The sequence below is a fragment of the Pongo pygmaeus genome, chromosome 23, assembly GCF_028885625.2.
Source record: "Pongo pygmaeus isolate AG05252 chromosome 23, NHGRI_mPonPyg2-v2.0_pri, whole genome shotgun sequence".
NCBI classification, from domain to species: domain Eukaryota; kingdom Metazoa; phylum Chordata; class Mammalia; order Primates; family Hominidae; genus Pongo; species Pongo pygmaeus.
The window spans coordinates 36,751,713-36,775,545 of record NC_085931.1 but is presented as its reverse complement, the minus strand read 5'-3'; the positions used below and the strand labels follow the sequence as shown (position 1 = coordinate 36,775,545).

At 46.6% G+C, this 23,833-nt stretch overlaps 1 protein-coding gene across 5 annotated transcripts in view; it reads right to left on the bottom strand.

Annotated features, from left to right (window-relative positions):
- Window positions 1-23,833, bottom strand: part of MYO18B (myosin XVIIIB) — a 318,984-nt gene that overhangs the window by 101,901 nt on the left and 193,250 nt on the right. For all 5 annotated transcript variants that reach the window (XM_054469702.2, XM_054469701.2, XM_054469703.2 and 2 more), the window contains 5 exons: window positions 10,095-10,208; window positions 8,529-8,645; window positions 5,956-6,039; window positions 3,979-4,116; window positions 1,046-1,231 (listed from right to left, as the gene is read on the bottom strand). In XM_054469702.2, the coding sequence (XP_054325677.2) occupies window positions 1,046-1,231; window positions 3,979-4,116; window positions 5,956-6,039; window positions 8,529-8,645; window positions 10,095-10,208 (639 nt within the window). The remainder of the gene's footprint in view (window positions 1-1,045; window positions 1,232-3,978; window positions 4,117-5,955; window positions 6,040-8,528; window positions 8,646-10,094; window positions 10,209-23,833) is intronic.

The following is a 23,833-nucleotide window of genomic DNA, read 5'->3' as shown; positions in this document are numbered from 1 at the left end:
TAAAATACAAAAAGTTAGGTGGACATAGTGGCTGACGCCTGTAGTCCCAGCTACTCAGGAAGCTGAGCCACGAGAATCGCTTGAACCTGGGAGATGGAGATTGCAGTGAGCTGAGATCACGCCACTGCACCCCAGCCTGGGGAATAGTGCAAGACTCTGTCTCCAGGAAAAAAAAAAAAAAAAAAAAAAAAAAAAGGTTCCTTGGTCCATCCTGGAGACAAAGTATGAGTTAGTGACTAAAAGCAAAGACTACATTGTCAGGCAGACTTGGGTTCAAATTCTTACTCCTGTGTGACCCTGGGCAAGCAAATGTACCATTCGGAGCCTCAATTTGGCAAGTTGATATCTCCACGCATCAGTTTCCCCACCTTTTTAATGGACATCAAGATAGCACCTACCTCACAGTTCTGAAATGAGGATTTAGATGAGAAATGCTTCCTTCAGAACCTGGCAGGGAGCAAATACTTCATACATGGTGGCTTGAATCATCATTTGTATCTTTTATTTTTGTTGTGCTATTAACAGCCCAGAAATAGCTCTATGTTTACTAGATGTGGCCTTAGACTAGTCATCTCCCCTTCTGGAAGGCTCGGTTTGTCCTCATCTGTGAAACGGGGGCAATAATTCTGACTGACTTGACAGGGCTGACATGAGGATTATAGAATATTATGGATGTTGAGACCTGGTGAAAGATAGGCTGTTAATAAATACCGGTTTTTTCCTCTTTTGTATGAGGCCTTCCTGCCATTGGAGTGGAATGAATGGAGCAGGGAAAGAAAGTCTGGGATCTGATATGTAAATGAACTTGGCGGCCATCCGGCAGCAGTGAATGCCATTGGTCCACTTTGGGCCCACCCCCAGGGTTTGCAGCCAATGACAGCGTTGTCTCAGCCCACTCTCCTTCTTGTTTCTCCTGGCTTCCAGCACACCCCGGAGGCCCAGGACCCAAACCCATGAGTCTCCCATTCAGAAGTCTTAAGAAAGAGGGGTCTACCCCATTGCAAACCCTCAGTCGCTAAGAGCCCATGATGGGGACAGGACTTACCAGCTCCATACACCGCCGGCTGGCCTCCGCCTCCCGCTGCACCAGCTCTTCCATGTCGGCCTTCAGCTCCTCCAGGCGCCGCTGGTAGTACTGGCTGCTCTCCCGCTGCTGGGACTCGGAGGTGGCCGCCTGTGAAAGCTCCTCCCCCATCTTGATCAGGCTGTCCCGAAGCCGGATCACCAGGACCTGGGAGGGGCAGAGACACATGCCCACCTTGGAGTTAGAGGCCAGGGGTATGAAACAAGGGAGCCTCAGGAAGATAAATCCTTTGCCGAGTTTCCTGTGTTTTCATAATCAGGATAAGAATACTGATGTCTGCTACAAAAATGAAGAATTAACAACATGCAAAAAATGATGGTCGGGCGCAGTGCTCAAGCCTGTAATCCCAGCACTTTGGGAGGCCTTGGCGGGTGGATTACCTGAGGTCAGGAATTAAGAGACCAGCCTGGCCAACATGGTGAAATCCCTTCTCTATAAAAAATACAAAAATTAGCCGGGCGTGGTGGTGCATGCCTGTAATCCCTGCTACTTGGGAGGCTGAGGCATGAGAATTGCTTGAACCTGGGCGGTGGAGGTTGCAGTGAGCCAAGATCACGCCACTGCACTCCAGCCTGGGTGACAGAGACCCTGTCTCAAAAAAATAAATGAATAAATAAAATAACTGCTATTCTGAGAGGCAGTGTAGCATATTTATGAGAACCCTTGCCCCCAAGACCCACTGGGTTCAAATCCCACCTCTACCTCTCCCTGGCTGTGTGACTTTGGGCAGGTTATTGAGCCCCTCTGAGAGACAGGAATGATGATAGTACCTGTGCCCCAGGGACGCTGTCAGAATCTAATTTCTTGGTATGCAGAAGGCTTGGGTGCCTGGCACATAGGATGTGCCAGATAAGGGTTGGGGATTATTAATTTTTTTTTTTAGCAGCTCCTATTTATCTCGAGGGGCTGGTGCAAGGAACAGGGAACTCTGCTGAGGTCAAAAATCTTTCCCCCACATGTGTTTTTGCTTCCAGATTTATAAAATGAGGGTGTTCAGACAATCTCTCACGAGCCTCAGCCCTACTATTTTATGACATTTTTCCTTTCCTGGTGGCAGGGCGGGTGGGGAATCCTTGAGGACACAATGAAACAATAGAGAGAAAAGTGCTTTGGCCATCACGAGTGCCACACAAAAGAAACCCAAAGACTGTTCTGCAGAATTCATTAGTTTGCCAACAAGCCTAGAACCAATCAATCCTGATGGGCAAACACTCTATGTTTACATAAGACGGGACCCACATGAATATTTCAAGCCCCTGCTAAGGACTCTGAGCCCTTTTTCTGCAGCCACAGGCAGTGGGGATAACAGCCTGCAGATCAGACACCGAATAATAACCTAAAAGAAATGCTTTCCTATTTAGTTCACCTCTCAAATGAAGTTCAGCCACAATTCCAAGAACAGGAGGAAGAGTGGAAGGAGTTCTTAAACTGTGTCTTTGAGGTACCCCATCTCATACCTCAAAGACCCAGGATTCTACTAAATTCAAATCATGGTGGCAGAGGGCAAAATTGAATTTGGAGATAGAATCTTTCCATTTGAAGTTCTCCCACACTCATTTTCCTTTCTCCTCTGCTATCATTTCACTATGCTAGAACCAAGTTTTAAAATGGCATGTGATATAGCCCAACTTTACATATTTAATCATTTAAAATATAGTAAATCAAAGTTCCATGGTGATCTGCAGAGACAGTCAGACCTTGAGGGATCCCTTGAGCAATTTCTGGGAACCACTGAGGGTCAAAGCAAAGAAGAATTTCTCTCTGTTCTTCATCCATAGCAGCCTTATTGGAGACCAGATGCTCCTAGAGAGATCACGGGGAAATGTTTCAGAATGAGGAATACAGCTTCCCAACTGTCTAGACACACTGTCTTACTGTGGTGAAGCCAGCTGGCTGCAGAGAAATTGGAACCTGTAACCAGGAGGAAGTGAAGGTCAGGTGTCAATCTACCTTATCCCACGCACTGCCTGGCTTTATCTTCAGCAAGTCACTTGACCTCTCTGGGGTCATCTTCTCATCAGATAAGGCTTATCCTACCTGCCTCACAGGACTGTATCAAACCTCAAGTGGAGTGGCTGATGTGAAAGGATTTTGACAATGGTGATGTCTTCTGTAAAAGTCCCATGTCACTGGCCTACAGAGCTGAAGAAGTGAACACCTGTGTTCCCAGCTTAAGGGCAATGTGAATGTAATCACTGAACCTCACCCCAGCCCATCCAAGTCTTACCTGTCCTTCAAGGTTCAGCATTAATGCCACCTCCTCCCAGAAGCCTTCCTGATTCCTGAGTCTTGAAAAGATCTCTATCCTCTAAACATCACAGCCCTCTCTCCATATTACAGATATTTATGTACATATCTTACCCACATTGCTTACAAAGACATATGCTTCTGAAAGCAGATCTGTGTCATACATCTGTCTTCTGTGCACCTAAAACAGGGCCTAGCCCACACTGGGTACAAAATAAATTTCTGTTCAAAATGAGTGTTGGGCATGTAAGTGGTTGAGTAGGTGGACAGAGGTAGGAAGAACTGGATCAATGCATAAAAGAATGGGCAGACAGAGGGGTTGAGGGCTAAAGAAAAAATAATAGAGGAGGAGAGGAAAAAGTAAAGGTGAAAGGAAGAACAAATGGAAGGGAGTATGGATGAATGGACCCATGACGGTGGAAGGAGATGGAGAGACATACGTGAGGATGGATGGGTAAATGGGTAGGTGGCTTGAGGGATGATGCTATGATGGAAGGAGGGAGAGAGCTTGGGTGAGAAGTGGATGAGTAATGTATATCTAGATAAAGGCATGTGAGTAGATAGATGAGTAGTAGAAGGATGGATGAAGCTTACACAAAAGCTCTCCCTGCTCTTGGCCCAAGCACTATTTATGAATCACTACGAACCTCAAATCTCTTAATCTGCACCTTCTGGAACTCTGTCTTGTTCTCCAGGTCACAGATGACCGCCTCCTGCCTGCTGACGATGGCTCGATCCACAGTGGACTGCTCCAGGTACTCGATGCGCATCTGAGCCACCTGCAGCTGTAAGTACGAGAGAGAAGTCTATTGGACACCTATTGTCCCTGATACCAGGACAGAGACATGTGCAGGACCCAGCCTGGGAGGGTGGGAGGAGCTATTCACACCTCCTTCTCTACTCAGGTGTGCTGCATGTTAAATGTCTGCACAAGCAAGAATTGCCGGGTGTCAATCTTGGGACCCTCATTGGACCCTCACACCAGACCCTGATTCTGGGTCTCAGGTGCTGGGAGGTGATGCTTCTTATGTCTTCAGAATTGAAAACAAGACTTTCAATCAGTGCTTCCCTTCTCTCCTTCCCTGCTCTGATCAAGGAGCAAAGCTAGTCTGTGAGCAACAAGCTACGGCATCAAAAGATACAAGCAAGTGTGGGTTTGGGAGCCAGGTTTCTGCCTGGTGTGTGAGTCTGGGAAAGTCAGTTCCTTTCCTTGAGCCTCAGTTTCTTCATTTTTCTTGTGAGAATTAGAGGAGGTTAGTGACTGGCACATAGTAAGCAGCCAGCAAATGGCCACTGCTGCTGTTCCATTTGTTGTGCATGTTGTTACTCAGCACCCACAGGAAATTGCTTGAGACCTGGTCACTCCAACAGTCACTTTAAGCAGGCCCATGCAAGGGTTCTAGAAGAGCTTTGAAAATTTCACGGATAATAGCAACCCTCTAGGTAATGACGGAAAGCCAGAGATGTTTGGAGGGACCATGACTTCAAAGGAAGATTTTGCAGAGGATCGTGATCCTGTCTCGCACAGACCATCTCTTTGTTCTTGGAGCCATTTCTCAGAGAGAGAAAATTCTGCAATGAATGGCCGAGTCTCAGTGCATGGGGCATGCTTGGATTCAGCACAAGCACAGGCAAGAGTAAATGAGTGTGAGTGTGTGTGCATGTGTCTGTCTCTCTAAGGACTGGTCTCAATTCACCTGGCACACAACTGGAGTTGAATGCGTATTTGAATGAATTGATGAATAAAAGAATAAAGGAAACAGTTTCCAGGAGCCAAAGTATAAGTAAGCGCCCAGGGAGAATCCCTCTCTTCCTCCCTGTGATGGTTAATACTGAGTGTCAACTTGATTCCGTTGAAGGATACAAAGTATTGATCCTGGGTGTGTCTGTGAGGTTGTTGCCAAAAGAGATTAACATCTGAGTCAGTGGGCTGGGGAGGGCAGATCCACCCTTAATCTGGTGGGCACCATCTAATCAGCTTTCAGCGAATATAAAGCAGGCAGAAAAACGTGAAAAGGAGAGAGATGGACCTTAGCCTCCCAGCCTACATCTTTCTCCCGTGCTGGATGCTTCCTGCCCTCGAACATTGAATTCCAAGTTCTTCAGTTTTGGGACTCGGACTGGCTCTCCTTGCTCCTTAGCTTGCAGAAGGCCTATTGTGGGACCTTGTGGTCATGTAAGTTACTACTTAATGTATTTCCCAGCTGGGCCCGGTGGTTCACACCTATAATCCCAGCACTTTGGGAGACTGAGAAGGGCGGATCACCTGAGGTCAGGAGTTCGAGACCAGCCTAACCAACATGGTAGAATCCCGTCTCTACTAAAAATACAAAAATTAGCCAGGCATGGTGGCGGGTGCCTGTAATCCCAGCTACTCGGGAGGCTGAGGCAGGAGAACCGCTTGAACCTGGCAGGCAGAAGTTGCAGTGAGCCGAGATCGCGCCACTTCACTCCAGTCGGGGTGACAGAGTGAGACTCTGTCTCAAAAATAAATAAATAAACAAATAAACAATAAACTCATACACACACACACACACACACACACACACACACACACCCTATTAGTTCTGTTCCTCTAAGAAAACCCTGACTAATACAACCATAGGATGGCTCTGAGAACATACTTGTTCTTGTAGCTTGTGCTTCTCCTTCTTGGCTTCCTCCAGCTGCAGCTGCAGTTCTTGGATCTGCCCAATGTCAGCAGCAGACTGGTGAGACAAAAAAAATGTATATATATCACCCTGAGACCACAAGCCTTGCTGGGAAACCACCCCTGAAAATCCCTACTTTCCCCACCCACAGATGTCTACATCTCTCAGAGCTTCTATGATAATAGCTGTTTCCCAAAAATTACCTCTCACATCCTCCTCACCATCTTTCATTTCAATGTTCGCTGAGTCACTCCAATTATATAAGCCCCTGGATTTGGTCCACTGTCCAGCATTTTATTATACATCCTTGAGAACCCAGACAGAAGTGGGCTGGCCATGGCACTAGGGCCAGATTCCAAGGGATGAGAGCTACTCGGAGGGTCATTTAACTGAGGTTCTAGACCTGAAACCTGGCCTTAGCAAGCTATGGAGCCTCTCTGCACCTCAATCTCTGCATTCATAAAATGGACTGACAATCTCAACTCAGCCTTTCCATATTGGGTTTGCTCAGAGATTAAATTAAGCAGTGGAGAGTAAAGGTTTTTTTAAAAATAGAACCAACTGTTGAGCTTCATTACCTCTGAAGAGAGGAATTCTAGAGGGTAGAAGCACCTCTTTACTTTCTATTTCTTGTGTCTTTATTATTTAAATCATTTATTATGGGCATATGCATATAGTGCCTTTGTAACTGAACAGATTAACCTCTCTTTGGGGCAAAAATAAGTGTGATTCGCAAGTGTAGAAAATGGCATAGGCTATTTTTGTGGTGATTGTTACCATGTGGATGATATCATCAATTATTTTGTTATCATTATTCTTTGTCCAGCAGAAATCCCTTCAGATCCAACCTCTGTCAGATGCATTTACAGCATGGCAGGTATTTTACCCTGGATCTCCTCTAGAAGGTGTATTGCAAGGAGGGAGCTGTTCTCCCCATTATGCAGTCATTATATGGAGATCTGCTGGGGATTCCACATCACACCCCTCAGCTTCACCCCAAAGCTTCTGTTTCACCCATGCTGCCCTCATGCCTCCTGATCATCTCCCAAGCCCATCCATCCACTCCTTCTCATCTTCACTCCATCTACCAGGCTGGAGTTCTTTCCCCTGGACAAGGTCAGCTTTCATTTATTCAACAGTGATTTACTGAGCACCTCCAGGGCAGAAACTCTTCTTGGCTCTGAATACAGCACTGGACAAGGCAGAGGAGAGTCCTGCCTTTATGGAGCTGACAGTGTGGGGTGGCATGCTGGCTGGTCCTCTCCAACTGCTCTTGCCCCTGAAAAGCTTGCCAATTGATTCCCTTCAACCATAAAATAAAACCCAATCTCGTAACAGCCTCTAAGACCCTGATCTGATCCTCTTGTTTCGCTGAGCTTGTCTTGTGCCACATTGTCCTCGTCTTGTGCCACATTGTCCTCACTGGCCTCCTTTCAGTCTCTCCAATGCACCATCACAGGCCCTTTGTATGTGCTATTTCCTCTGCTTGGAAGGCACCCCCAATCCCCAATGTCCCACTCCAATCTAAGTGACTCCTGTTCTTTGTTCAGATCTCCATCCAAATGACACCTACTCTGGGAAGCCTTTCCTGACTCCCAACCTAGGTCAGGATTTGCATAATTGTGTTCACTTCCTTTCTGGACTCTTGGCTCAGTTTGCAAGTCTCCCCTCTGCTCTGGGTGACCATATGATAAGGTCTTCCCAGCCCACTAAACTGTGAGGTACATGAAGGTGGGAATGGGATGTGCTTTTGATCACCACAATATACTTAGCATTTTTCACAGTGCCTAACACATGGCAAGGATTCAGTAAATATTGAATAAATAGCTATAGATAGAAAGAATAAAGAAAGAAAGAGAGGGAAAGAAGAAAAAGAAAAAGAGAAAGGAAGAAAGAAGGAAAGAGAGAAAGAAAAAGAGAGGAAAGAAAGAAAGACAGACAGACAGGGAAAAGAAAATGATGGTTGGATAGGTGCATAGGTGAATAAATGGGTAAGTGGTGGTAGGATGGATGAATGGATAAATGAATGGATGGCTGCATGGATGGATAAATGAATGGAAAGATGGATGGATGAATGGATAGATGGATAAATGGGTGGACAGACAGATGGATGGGTGGTTGGGTGGATGGGTGGATGATTGGGTGGATGATTGAATGGATGGATGGATGGATGGATGGACGGACGGACGGATGGACGAAGAATAGATGGATAGTTAAGTGGGTGAATGAGTAGATGAGTAGAAAAGTGAATGAGTGAATTGATGAGCAGATGAATGGTCGGTGGGTGGGTGGATGGGCAGATAGACGCATGAATAAATCCAAATCTTTCGTGGTGGACATGTCCTCCAGAGATGCACACACCATCTGAAGGTGACATTGTCCTCCATTAGGACCACAGGAAATGGACAATTCCTAACTATCTCTGTGCACTTATCCCTCCAAGATGTTAAGACCAGGGAGTAGTCCAACCACATCACCTTCTCAACATTCCCCATTCACCCCACCCCAAGTCCCTGAGCTTCTTCCACCAACGTCCCATTCCCTACCTGAGCAATGAGGTCCTTGTGCTTCTGCATCAGCTCATTCAGGTCATCCTGGTCCTCATCGATGCGCTTCAGGAGGTCTGCCTTCTCAAACTGCAGCCTGTACAGCTGCTCATCCACCTGGGGGAGGCAGGTCAGTGGTCAAGGCAAGGTGGGAGGGTGAGGGTGGGCAGCAGGGTCCAGAGGAAGAGCAAAGAGGGGCTTGCCTATAGGTGCGTGAGATGAGTGACCATCAGTGTTTAAGAGTGACTGTGGTTACCAATGCATGTGGTAGGTATAACAGCTTGGTGGTGGTGGTGGTGGTGGGGTGTGTGTGTGTGGGTGTGTGTGTGTGTGTGTTAGGCACTGCATGTGACTATGAATTCAGGGTGTGTGTGTGTATGAATTTATGTCTGTGCAATCCCACTTGGGAATCTATGTATGCACATTTTAAATGTGCATAGTACATATATGAAAATGCAAACCCCGGCACTCTCCCTGAGGACTTTGTTCTGTCCACAGATATAACCTCAGCAGCAAGCACCAGGCCTGCCCTATAACAGGTGCTCAATAAATATGTATTGGGTGGATGAATAAACTTGGAGGCATAGGTTACCTATAAGGAGGGCATTTATTTTGTATGTGTGCCTGGTGATCACATGTGAATATGTACATTGATTCCTGTGTATATGCATGTGCACATGTATGTGTATGTGTGTGTGTGAATGCTTGTAGGCAAGTTCCAACAACATAAGGGACAAAAAGGTCCACAGAGATCTTGAGATAAGCATTTGCCTATAAAACTCTAACTATACCTAAACTTTAGGGTTTTATACATTGAGTATAAATCTAAGCCAACCCTGTACACCCAGACCGGGGACTTGGAAACCTATATCCAATTTTCACCAAAATAATAAATAGACAATATATAACCATGTGTCCCCATTCAGGGGTGAGCACAGGGTAGTTCCATAATAAATGGCTCAAATCTTCTCCTGGTAATGAGCCTAAGCAGGCCAAGAGATGCCCTTGTCTCCACTTACTAGAGGGGACATGCAGTAGCCCCACAATAAGGAACAAGTTCCATCTCATGATGGTGAGCACACAGTAGGACCACAGCAGATGTCTGAGAACCACTTAAGAGTGGCGAGCAGGGTGGGCACACAATATACAGTTGTGTTTCCACATTGGGTACTGAGCAAATAACAAGCTCACATCAGATGCACATTCACAGCACTGAGCACTTATTATGTCCACAACAGACTTCCTCGCTTATCGTCGCAGATGGAAACACACAGCTGAGCCTCATCGATGCCCTTATACCTTTATAATGCTCAGCTGACAGTAGGATGCCTGCACGTTCAGAATGCTGAGCATCTAGTAGGTCTACAATAAGTCCCCTTGTCCCTCTTACAGAGCCGAGTACACAAGAGGCCTACAATGGATGTCTGTACCTCCAAGATGCTACCCGGTAGGTTTACAATAAATGTCCTTGTACTTCCTATAGTGCTGAGCATACACTAGGCCCACGCTAGCTCCCAGAGGCTTATGCTGGCCCAGGTCCCTACAGCTGCAGGAAGGGACAGGTACCAGGCTCTTGTTCCGCGTCATGTTCTCCAGCTCGCTGTGCATGCTCTCCAGGTCCGCTGTGAGCACCTTCTGGGTCTTCAAGGCCTCCTCACACTTGGCTTCACTCTGCTCCAGCTGGACCAGGCAAGAGGTGGAGAAGAGAAGAAAAGAAAATGAGAAGAGAAGAGGGGAAGGGAGGTGGGGAGGGGAGGGGAGTGGGGAAGAGAGCAGAGGGGAAGGAAGAGGAGAGGGGAGGGGACTGGAGGCGAGGGGAGTGAAGGGGAGGGGAGTGGAGGGGAGAGGAGGGGAGGGGAGTGGAGGTGATGGGAGGTGAGGGGAGGGGAGGGGAGGAGAGGCGAGGCGAGGCGAGGCGAGGGGAGGGGAGGGGAGGGGAGACGAGGGGAGAGGAGAGGCCTCCTCATGAGGCTGCCTCCTTGAATGTCCTTCCCCTCTAGCTCAGCCCAGCCCCTCCCAGGCATGGTATTAATTTACAGGCGACCCTCATGTCTTCACAACTATTCATCAACCCACACCTGGGAGAAAGCAAATAAATTTGCATTTGAAGCCACCAGGTTCTGAGCCCACTCAAAATGTCACCCTTGGTGCATCACCAGGAGCTATTCCTTAGTCCCATTCAGCAAATCCTTGCTGATGCCCACTAGGTGCCAGGCACTGGACATGCAGGGAACAATCAAGCTGGCCCCTGCCCTCTCAGTGGGAGACAGGCAAGAACAGCTAATGACAACCTCTTTGTGCAGTAGAGGAAAGAGGGGGACACCGGCACAGTGGAAACGCAGGATGGGAATCGAGGGAGGCTTCCTGGAGGAGGTGGTTTGACGGCCCATGGGAACCAGCCAAGTGGAAGTTTCTTAACCAGGGTTCAGGGTTAAAAGTGGGTCCACAGACCCCCTTTAAAAGGGTATGCAAAATATTCTGCATGTGAGCATTTAGCATTTTGCTGGGTTCATAGCTTTCACTAGATCCTCGAAGGCTAAGAGCCACCGACTTAAATAAAGCTCTTTCTCACACTTTTCTTTCTCTCTTTTCCTCCCAGCAGCACACAGTAGGCCTCCTATCCTAGCAAAGTGGAGTCATCAAGATTCGTCCAATTACTTATGTACGTGGCCCCAGGTGACAGACACGCCCCACTGGAGAAACCCATATCCATGCACATACCCTAAATCCATTCTGCAATTGGCAGCTGCCTCTTCTAAACTCTAACACAGCATTTTTTTTTTTTTTTTTTTTTTTGAGATGGAGTCTTGCTCTGTCGACCAGGCTGTAGTGCAGTGCCACGATCTCAGCTCACTGCAACCTCCACCTCCGGAGTTCCAGCGATTCTCCTGCCTCAGCCTCTGGAGTAGCTGGGACTACAGGCGCCTGCCACCATGCACGGCTAATTTTTGTGTTTTTTAGTAGAGACGGGGTTTCATCATATTGGCCAGGCTGGTCTTGAACTCCTGACCTTGTGATCTGCCTGCCTCAGCCTCCCACAGTGCTGGGATTAAAGGCGTGAGCCACCATGCCCAGCCTAACTCAGCTCATTTATAATGTTCAGCTCACAGCAGGATGCCTGCATATTCAGAGTGCTGAATATTTAGTAGGTCTACAATAAGTCCCATTGGCCCTCTTATCCCCCTTTTCTGTATCTCAACAGAAAACACTCTTAGAAATCACCTAAGGTAAACATTTGGGGCTCAGAGAGGGATGGGCCACAACTCACAAAACCCCCTTTTCCAGCCCCTGAGAACAATGTATTCCTGCAGTTGGGCCCAGCAAAAGAGGGCTGGGGGCCCATTTCACTCGGCAAATGGGAGGGATTGAGACACACTGAGAAAATTGATGTAGAGCAAAGGAAGGTAATTGGCCTTGTTAGAGCATAATGGACAGAGGAAGTGAGATGTCAGGCCTGGTCTTATTTTCCAGCAGGTAACTCAAGTGCCTCTGCCATGGCTAGGAGGTGGGTGATAGGGCTCCCCCGAAGGCGGGCAGGGCAAAGCCAGCCCCTCTTTTGAGTAGAAGTCAGAGAACTCATGAAGAAGCACTTAAGCTAAGACCTAAAAGATGCAAAGGAAGGGCCGGTCGCAGTGGCTCACACCTGTAATCCCAGCACTGTGGGAGGTCGAAACGGGCAGATCACCTGAGGTCAGGAGTTCAAGACCAGCCTGACCAACATGGTGAAACCCCATCTCTATTAAAAATACAGAAAAATTAGCCGGGTATGGTGGTACATACCTGTAATCCCAGCTACTTGGGAGGCTGAGGCAGGAAAATTGCTTGAACCCAGGAGGCAGAGGTTGCAGTGAGCCGAGATCGCACCATTGCACTCCAGCCTGGGTAACAAGACCGAAACTCTGTCTCAAAAAAAAAAGAGAGAAAGAAAGAAACAAGATGCGAAGTAGATGGCCATGTGCAGAGTGCACTGGGCAGCAGCAATAGCAAGTGCAAAGGCCCTGAGGCAGAGACAGGAACTAACGATGGTGCTGAGGAACAGAAACCTCATAGTGCGGCCGGGCAGTTGTACAGAGAAAGAGAGGAGGAGGAGATGCTGAAGATGTGGACAGGGGTCACATCTCTGAGGCTTGTGAGCTGGGCTGCAAAGCTTAGATTTTACTTCAGCCTGCCAGGAAGCCATGGACGGTTTCTAAGGAGGTAGGTGGCCTAATCTCCCTCTGGCTGCTGTGGGGAGGGTGGGACCAGAGTGGAAATAGGGCAGCCAGTGAGGGGATGGCCATGGTCCTGCAGGAAGGAGGTGGGGGAGGTGCTCCAGCCGGGGTGGAAGGGGTGGAAATGGAGAGAAATGGAAGAATCGGCACAGCGGGGCGTGCAAACAACAAAAGGTCTGGGCGGCAGGAGCAGATGGGCCATCAAGGGAGATGATGTCAGATAACTAATGGTGGAAGAGGAGGCCTCATGCAGGGCCCCTCTGCCAGGCCAAGGAGCTGGGCTGGGAGCCAGGAGGCAAGAGAGAGTCATTGTAAATAAAGCAACAGGGCAAAGCAGAACACGATGACACAGTTCCCATCTGCCCAGCCCCTACTTCAGCAGAGGGTTTCAGCAGCATGATCCCGCCAGTCCTCGGAGCCCCCAGAGAAAGGAGGCTCTATTTTTATCCCCATTTTATAGATGGCATAATGGTGCATGATCCAGAAATGCTCTTTCCTTTCCCTTCTTTCCTTGGAGCAAGCAGAGAGAGGGATGACTTATCCCCAGACAGAGATGAACACAGACAGCAGTCAATGGAGACAGCTGCTGGCCTTCTTAGCTCATACTGGGCTGGAGATAGGATTATCTTGGCCCTGATGGTTTTGGCATTAGCAGTCCCACCTGCTACTGTTGCTTGGGGACCATGTTCAAGGCACTGTGCTTTCTCTGCCTTGCTTCATGAAAGCCCCACAGCACCTCTAGGAGAAAGGTGCCACCATTAGGACCTTTTGATAAAGGTGGACTCTTGAGACACACAGAGGGGAAGTGACTCGTTCACCATCACAGAGCTGGTCTGTGGAAAGCCTGCTTGCTCCAACGCCAGAACCCAAGCTCTTAACCACTGAGCTTCACTGACCCTCATAGAAAGCCACTCATTGGAAGGTCTGACCACACAGAATGGATCAATATAAAAAGAGAGCTCTGTTGCAGAGAAAACAGCTCAGTGGTTTCGTGCTATAACGGAAACCTCTCAGGCAGCATCAGGAGAGCCTGGACTAAGTTGGGAGTCTGTAAAATGACAGAACTCGGAGTTTGAGCAAATGTGGTGGAAATATGCATCATTCCTGGAACCTGCCAGGGATGAACACATTCATTCCGAAGGACAGAGGAAGGAAACCAACGTTACCAACACTAAGTGCCAGATTTCACTGTGTGTGTGGTTCAGAGCTTGGGCACTGGAGCCAGACCTGAGACAGTCTGCTTCTCCCAGCAGCACCATCTTGCTATGCCTCAGTTTCCTCCTATGTAAAATAGGGATGGTTCCATCATAGGATGTCTGTAGGATAGATGGATGAAAACAGGCAAAGTGCTTACACAGTGTCTGGCAGTGAGAAAACATTACAAAATGGTAACAATTGTCGTTGTGAGCTCCTTTCATCCCTGGGAAGTGGGAATTTTTAACTCCATTTTAGAGAGAAAGAAAATGAAGCAGAAGCCAAAAGAATGGGCCAAGTTTACACAGTCAGGATAAGCAGGGCCTCAGCACTGACCATCTTAAGGAGGAATTTTAGCCTTCCTGTTCCACTGGGATGGGTAGAGGGAGGTCAGCGACCCAGAGGCACACAAGTCAAGCAGGTCTAGATTTTAAGAGGATCTGGATGGACCAGACCAGGAATTTCCCAGCCCAAGACCTCCACGGGGCAGGCCCCGGGCCGCTGCTGACAAGCTGTCTTCATGCTGAGCTTTAAAAGTTTCAATTTATTACACTTTAGGGAGCAGAAAGAAATATGGGGCCACCTCTGGCTGACTTTTTATTATGGATGACCCAGCATAAGAAGAATTCACTGCACATTATTTCCATACGGAGGCTGTTTGACTGATGTTTTTATGAAGTCGGTGGCAAGTCACGTTAAGGACGGAGATCAGATCCTTCAGTGGCGCAACACTGGCCAGACTCGCCTTTGAAAATGCCTTCCCCTGAGGAGCTCCGGGAAGAGCCGTCAGAGAGCAGTGAGTAGTAAAGGTGGTCGGGTTGACAGGCGACAGGGAAGAATTATTGACGTTCACTCTCCAACCCTTGTAGCCAGTGTGACAATGAGGACCTGAGGTGACAGCTGACACTTCCCACCTTTCGACTCCGAGTAATCATCACATCCCCATGGACAAGGCCTCTCAGGGGTGGAGAGGTTTAGGGTGAGATGAAGGCCCCGCAATTTCCATCTCTCTCCTGACCTAGTGTGGGCTGGACCCCAATAGACCCTCAATAACACAACTGATTTGATTTTAGTTTAAGTTCATTAGATTTTTGTTTCTCTTCCAATTTTTACTTTTTGTAAAATCAATAGAACAATGGCACGAGTATGTGGGTACAAAGCACCAAAACACTTACAATAGCTAGAAAAAGCACCTTCCTCTGGCGCGTACTAAGTCATTCTATTGTTCTCTAATTAAATCAGCCTGGCTTTCCCAGATCTGCTTGAATTCTGCAAGGCAGGCATCTACGGAGGGCTTCATTGCCTACTAGTCCCTTGGGATAGGACCCTTCTTCTACTAAATAGCAAAATGTTCACTCCAAGTCCTCCCCATACTGTAGTTACAGAAGGAAACATGCTTCAGATCCTATGCATAAATTAAGCACTGCTAAGCTTTGGTCTGGGGATATTTGGTGGGGCCCTGACTCTTCTGTGATTGTGAGTCCTGGAAGCCTGGAGTTCACAGGGGTAAGATGAGATGAGCTCCATCTAGGGTCAAAGAACGGGAGGGAAGGAGAGGTTGCATTCTATGTTCTCTACCACCGGGGGGATGTTTAACATCATACAGTATCATGTAGTGGTTAGGAGCAGACCCAAAGGTCAGGCAGAATTGAATTTCAGTTCCAGTACCTCTATCTATGAGCCTGTGACCTTGGGCAGGTTACTGAACTTTGATTTTTCCCATGCATATTAGTCTGTTCTCACACTACTAATAAAGACATACCTGAGACTGGATAATTTATAAAGGAAAGAGGTGTACTGGACTCACAGTTCCACATGGCTGGGGAGGCCTCAAAATCATGGCAGAAGGCAAAGGAGAAGCAAAGGCATGTCTTACATGGCTGCAATCAAGAGGGCATGCGCAGGGAAACTCCCCTTTATAAAACCATCAGATCTCGTGAGACTTATTCACTATCACAAGACCAGCATGGGAAAGGCCTGCTCCCCATGATTCAAACACCTCCCAGCAGTTCCCTCTCATGACACGTGGGAATTATGGGAGCTACTTTTGATTCAAGATGAGATTTGTGTGGGAACATAGCCAAACCATATCATCATCCAAAAAATGGGGGACAAAATGATTTGCGTTCATTGAGTAGGACTGCTGAGTACAGCTGTATCAGTTGTGCACTGTACAAGCCTAGGAGATGCCCTGCATGAAGGTTATGAGGATGAGTTGTTACTCTGTGCCAGGCACTGCTCTGAACGCTTTTCATGTATTAATTCATCTAATTTTCAGAATAGCACTCTGAGGTAGGGTCAACAACCATTCCTGTTGTTATAGTTGAGGAAACTGAGGAATAGAGAGGTTGAGTGACTTACTGATGGTCATTCAAGTACTAAATGGCAGAGCTGGGATATGAACCCAGGTAGTCTGGTCATCCAGTTCCCACTTGGAGCCATTACCTTGCACTCCCTTGGAAACAACAGTGCCCACTACAGATGCTCTGTACAAAAAATGTGGTATGGTACATGCCCAGCATCCACTCCCCATTCTTTTGAGAGAAGGACCCCATCTTCCCTGTGATAAATGTCCATCTCCAAACATCCATGTGCTTTGATGGTGCAGATCCTGCTCCCCAAGCTCGGAGAGGGGCACATGACCCAGCCTACCCAATCAGAGCATCGCCTCCTGTTGGCCACAGTGGTTGGTTCTGTAATAACGACATGGTTGACGCCAAGATTTTTGCTGAGACTATGAAAATAAAGTTCACTCTTTCTGAAGCAGGATAAAAGCTTGGAAAGTCTGGGCAAGATGGAAGAGTCTGCCTAAGAATACAAGATGGAACATGCTTAAGATATAAGCTGCTGTTGTATCTTAAAGCTGACCTAAGAGGTGGCAGAGACATAATCTTGATGACATGATTGGGGTACCTAGATCTAGCCAAACCTGAAGGCAGTCCTAGCCTCAGAACTTTTCAGATATTTTGGCCAATAACTTCCCTTTTTCTATGTAGACAATTTGAACTGGGTTACCACCCAAAACCCAGATACAAATGAGTGAGTGAATTAAAGGAGGTAATGCATACATGATGTTAGCCACAGAATAAACACCCAAAAAACACTGCTATCTGTCAGGCATGATGGCTTATGCCTGTAATCCTAGCACGTTGTGAGGCCGAGGTGGAAGTATCACTTGAGGCCAGGAGTTCCAGACCAGCCTAGGCACCATAGCTAGACCTCATCTCTATAGAGAGTAAAAAATTAGCTGGGCATGGTGGAGCACCTGTAGTCCCAGCTACCCAGGAAGGTGAGACAGGAAGATTCCTTGAGCCCAGGAATGCAAGGCTGCTGTGAGCTATGATCACACCACTGCACTCCAGCTTGGGCAACTCCATGTCTTAAAAAAGCAAAACCAAACACTTCCATAGTGTTAATTGATGCTAATCTACCAAAAAAGTTGGATCAAAGTGGTTCCACCCAAAACCCTGTGATAGAATAACAATTATTTACTGTTTACCTGTTCTGTGTATGGATCCTTACCCATAGGAGGATCAGTATTTCCCTTTCCCGATTACTCATCGAGGGGGAAAGAGGGAAGGAGATTTCTTCAACACTCACTACATTAGGCACTGCATGGCCACTTGAAATTCATTATCACTATAGCCCACAACAGCCCTGCAAGGAAGCAGTCAGCCTTCATTATTTCACAAATGAGAAAACTGCAGCCCAGGAAGAAGTGATTTGCCCAAGGTCAGACTTGTGTGCTAGTGGTTGAGACTCCAAACCCATGCCCTTCCTGGGCCACCCCAAAGACTCCTCTACACACTAGTCTCTGTTCCTGAGCTAAATCTAGGCATTCTCTCCCCTCACCCACCTCTGTTTCATTCAGTGTGAGGCCAATTGAGATTCCTATCACATATACATCAACTACAAACTGATGAATAGCATTACTTCTCTATGTGAAGCCATCTGTCTGCTTTAAATACCTGGGTAAAATGTTTGCTAGGATTTGTCAAGCTACTAGATGAGTTGACTAGACATATGGAATGAGGTGTGGAGAGGAAAAATTCCAGTCTTTGGGCAGAATGGTTAGAACCTGGATTTCTGGGTCTGGTTGAACAACTGAGGGGATTTAAAAATACTGCATCACAAACACCACAGGGAAAGCATTCTGGTTAAGAAATGGTGTCTTTGGAAGGCTAATCTCAACACATCCCAGGCCTTGACATCCCGTCAGGGTACTTGAAAGAACCGACCTTCAACATTAAGGCTTTCCCTGAAGGGAATCACCCACAGCTCAAACTACAGACAGCCCTAACATCAAACAAAATTGTTAAATGCAAACATATTAAGAATGTCGGCCGGGCGTGGTGGCTCACACCTGTAATCCCAGCACTTTGGAAGGCCTAGGCATGCGGATCACCTGAGGTCAGGAGTTCAAGACCAGCCTGACCAACATGGAGAAACCCCATCTCTACTAAAAACACAAAATCAGCCAGGCGCAGTGGTGCATGCCTGTAATCCCAGCTACTTGGGAGGCTGAGGCAGGAGAATCGCTTGAACCCGGGAGGCAGAGGTTGTGGTGAGCTGAGATGACGCCATTGCACTCCAGTCTGGGCAACAAGAGTGAAACTCCATCTCAAAAAAAAAAGAATGTCAGGCCAGGTCCACCAATGATCTGTGTAGCCCAGAAGTCTGATGACAGTGGCCATGGTGGAGAATACCTTAAGACAGTATGGTGGCTACTCTCAGTGCCTTTTATCTTAAACTATTTGGGTATATATTGAATATTCCAAAATTTTCATGACATTCTGCTCCAGACCATCACTTATCAATGTATTAAAACTCTTCCCAGCTGGGCATGGTGGCTTACAGCTGTAATCCCAGAACTTTGGGAGGCCGAGGCAAACGAATCAGTTGAGACCAGCCAGCAATTTGAGATCAGCCTGAGCAACATGGTGAGACCCCACCTCTACAAACAAGACAAAAGTTAGCTGGGCGTGGTGGTGCGCACCCATTAATGCCAGCTATTTGGGAGGTTGAGGTGGGAGAACTGCTTGAATCCGGGAAGCAGAGGTTGCAGTGAACCAAGATCACGCCACTCACTGCACTCCTGCCTGGGTGACAGAGCAAAATTCTGTCTCAAAAAAAAAAAAACAAAAACTTCCTGAATATTTATTTTTCTATCTTCTTCAAAGTAATAATAAATATTATTGGTAGTAGTAGGATAATCACAACTGCTTACTATCAAGTGTTTACCATGTCGACAGAGACAGCATTCCGTCCCCTAGAAATGTATATGTTGAAGCTACCCCCTAATGTGACGGTATTAGGAGATGAGGCTTTGGGGAGGTAATAAGGTTTAGATCAGGTCATGAGGGTGGGGCCCCCATGATGAGATTTGTGCCCTCAGAAGAAGAAACACCAGAAAGTTCCTTCCTCTCTCTCCACCATGTGAGGACACAGAGAGAAGGCATTTGTCTGTCTGTAGGCCAGGAAGAGAGCCCACAACAGAACCCAGGCATGCTGGTACCCTGATCTCAGACTTCCAGCCTCCAGAACTATAAGAAATAAACGTCTGTTGCTGAAGCTACCTAGTTTACGGTATTTTGTTAAGGCAGCCTGAGCTGATTAAGACATGTTAATTTATAACATGTAACACTTCTAGGAAGTAGCTGTTTTCAGTTTCAGATGAGGAAACTCAGGCACAGACAGGTTAGTTAACTTGTCAATGTCACACAGCTAATAGTGAAGGAGGCAGAATCTGAACCCAGGTCTCTTTTAAGTCCACAGCTTTTTCCTGTAAGCCCTGTGGAATATGCTCACCACCTGCTGAGTAAAGCAGGCCTCCTTTCACTTGTCTTAAATCTATTCCTTTGAGGGTTCAAGAGTCCTCCTGATTTTTTGTATTTTAGGATCTAAGGACTGCTTGAATCCTCCACCACTGAACAGACTTCAAAAGCTTCTATCCTGACTTCCTCTCTGGTGTTGATGAATCTGGATCACACTGATGCTCCAAAGAGAGAAAGAAAAATAGAAGAGCAGGATAAAACATCCAAAAAAGGCCCTCCCTGATCCCCGTCTCATTTACATCCCTCTTTTATTATATTCCAGCACCGCTTTGCTCCCCTAAACAGCACCAGGTTTTGTGCCTCCACGTCTGTCTCCCCACTGGACACTGGACTCCTGGATGGTCACCTGGCTCTTGTTCAACTCTGGGTCCTGACATAGTATGAACTCGACACACGTGGTGTACTGAGAGACTGAGGCAGACACGTGAGCTCAGCAGCATCAGTGAACCCGCAGGGTGAGCCAGGGCTGCCTGACTCTGTAGCCTGTCTGCACTGCATGCACCCCTGGGAAGAAGCCCGCAACCAGGAGTGCTCCCCCATCCTCCGTGCATAGGTCTCTAACCCAGATACCCACAGTGTCCACAGGAAGGACAAGGGGTGGGACATGTGGGCAGGATCCCCCTCTGTAGGAGGAAATGACTTGGACAGGGAGGGTGACCACAGCCTTATCTTATTCACCAGACCCCATATACCCGAGCTGGTCCCTTTCTTCAGAGCCAGAAGGAGGGTACTCTGGGAGAAACAAGGGAAGCCCAATTATAACCAACTACCCCCATTTGTCTAAGACACCGGGTTTTTTTTTCTCTTCTCTTCTCCTTTCCCCTTTCCCTCTACTTCCTACTTAGCCCTTTTTGAAATGCAAAATAACCTCTCACCTCCCCCTCACCCAATGTTCCCTATAGAGCAAGTTCATCTGTGTGCTCCAAGATGAATTTCTCCTCCAGAGCAGACAGTTAATTTGGAAATCAAAGCATGTCCCCAGGAAAGTACCCCCTCCAGGGGGTTGCCTCAGGAGGGCATGCCTAAGGCATGACCACTCGGCCACTTTTACAACTTACTCTTGCCCAGAAAGGTGCCAACTCAACTGCCTGCTAGGTAACTGCCTGGTAGCAGGGAGACCCCCTTCCCTTGCTCACTTCCCCCTTACCTTATGGAAGTGTCTGCTTTTTGCTCCAAAGGTAAAGCGGCACATTTAAAGTAGGATGTTTTGTGCCCTTCTCCCAAGCTAGCTTCAGAAATAAACTCACTTTTCTTGTACCAGGCCTGGTTCTTGTTAATTGGACTCTACATGCGGTGGCCAGCAACTAACCCAATTTTCAGTTACACTATTAATGGTCAGGGCAGAGGGTATTTTAATGAGATTTCTCTTTAATAAGTGGATTATTTTGCTAAAAAGAAAACACACACCCACACGAGCCTGGAAACCACCAGTGTAATTCAAATCCTAGTAGAAACTGATTGGGCACTGAGGGATGGAACCACGAGTAGTGAAAGGAAAATATCTTGAGCCCGCGAATCACTAAGCTAAAGGGAAAATTCAAGCTGGGAAAGGGAAAATTCAAGCTGGGAATTGCTCAGGGCAAATCTGCCCTCATTCTACTCAAAGTCATCCCTCTGCTCACTGAGATAGATGCGTATTCTGACTGCCGCCTCTGGAAAGGCTTATCAGAAACTCAAAAGAATGCAACCATTTGTCTCTCACCTACTTGTGACCTGGAAGCCCCCTCCCAGCTTTGAGTTGTCCCTGCCTTTCTGGACAAAACCATTGTACTTCTTACACATATTGATTGATGTCTCATGTCTCCCTAAAATGTATAAAACCAAGCTGTGCCCTGACCACCTCGGGCACTTCATCAGGACTTCCTGAGGCTGTGTCACAGGCACGCGTCCTCAACCTTGGCAAAATAAACTTTCTAAATTAACTGAGACCTGTCTCAAATTCTGGGGGTTCACAGAGTCTTGGCCGTGGAGGTAGAGTTTCCATCATCCTGCACCACTCCCACCTCACCAGAATATCCAGCCAAACAGAACACCCTCTGCCTGACCAACTGATTTAAAATTTGGATTCTAAGATATTTAACATTGACCCATTAGATTACACCAAATCAAGAATTTCTCTTCATAAAAAGACACTACCGAGAAAATGTAATGGTCAACCCTAAAGTGAGAGAAAATAATGGCAATAGACATATGTAGCAAACAGCTTCTCTTAAAGTATCCCACAAATCACTAAGAAAAATACAAACAACCCAACAGAAAAATAAGCATACATCTCGGACAGGTAAAAATAAATATCTAAATGGATGATATACTTTGAAAAGGTGAACATCAGAGAAGTGCAAAATAGAATAAAAAATATTCTCCTTCCCTCAGAATGGCTAAAATGCCAACAACTGATAATAATACCAACTGCTGGCCATGACAGGAAGCCAGTAGGACTTTCATATTCTGTTGATGGGAATGTAAATGTCTACAGGTACCTTGGAAATTTATTTTGTAGTATCTGCTAAAGACAAAAACCATGTGTACTATGACCCAGAGATACCACACTTCTAGTTATGCACCCTACAGAAATGCATACATTTGCTCCCCTCCCATAAAATAATGTGCAAAAAAATGTTCACACTGGCTCTATTCATAACCAAAACCTAGACAAAACCCACATATCCATAAACAGCAACATGGATAAGATAAATTGTGGTAGTCACATACAACAGCAAGAACAATAAACCAATTATTAGGTTGGTGCAAAAGTAACTGCAGTTTTTGCCATTAATTTAACACCATTACTTTTTGCCATTAATTGCCTAAAACACACGCAATAATATCAATATAGCTCACATGAATAAATAGAGGAAAAAAAGGCAAGATAGAAGGCCAGCACATATGGATGGTGAGAATTTCTCTAACGAGAAACATGGGAAGACAGAAGACAAAAGGCCTGTGTGGAAGGGGACAGGTTCTCACACTGGCATTTGGTTCATCACCCTTTCTGCTAAATCCACCAGGTGCCTTTTGAGAAGTGGCCTTACTGCAAAGGCCAGGTGGAGGGTGGGGCCAGGGTAAGGAGATTTTATCTTCCCCAGGATTACTCAGTGCTTGAGACAGTGGTGCTAGGATGACAAGCTCATCTCTTTTGGTCTGGGACTTTCTGGTTTTAAAAGTCCTGTGTCCTGGGAATCTCAGACCTGCATAAATAAAAATGGCTCTGAAATTGGAAAAAAATAGGGGTTCACATTCCAGTTCACCCAAAATTGAGGAACATTCTACAATGCAACTGGCCTGAACTCTCCAAAAATGTCAGTATCATAAAAGAAGACAGACTGAGGAACTATGACACCATGAAAATAATGGAAGCAGTTTTACTTTCCAAGTTGGATCCTAAATTGGGAGATAAATTGCTATAATGGACATTAGGGGGTAATTGGCAAAATTTAAAAAGACAGCAGATAAAATCAGGAGTCAGATAATAATTATTTTAGGCTTGGCAGGTCAAGAGACAAAATCAAGTATATATGTGGGTATTTACATAACCACCTTAAATGTAACCATTTAAAAACAAACAAAAAAAATTCTTCGCTCACCAGCTATAATAAAATAAACAAACAAAAACCACAAAGAAGCATGCAGTTGGCTGGACTTGGCTTTTGGGCCCTAGTTTGCCAACTCCTGGATCAGAAAATATTTTTAGGCGGGGCGCAGTGGCTCACACCTGTAATCCCAGCACTTTGGGAGGCCGAGGTGGGCAAATCACCTGAGGTCGGGAGTTTGAGACCAGCCTGACCAACGTGGAGAAATCCCGTCTCTACTAAAAATACAAAAAATTAGCTGGGCGTGGTGGCGCATGCCTGTAATCCCAGCTACTTGGGAGGCCGAGACAGGCGAATCACTTGAACCCGGGAGGCAGAGATTGTGGTGAGCTGAGATCGCACCACTGCACTCCAGCCTGGGCAACAAGAGCAAAACTGTGTCTTAAAAAAAAAAAAAGAAAGAAAAAGAAAAAAGAAAAGAAAGAAAGAAGAAAGAAGGAAGCAAGGAAGGATTTTTATCAATATTAAATTTTGTG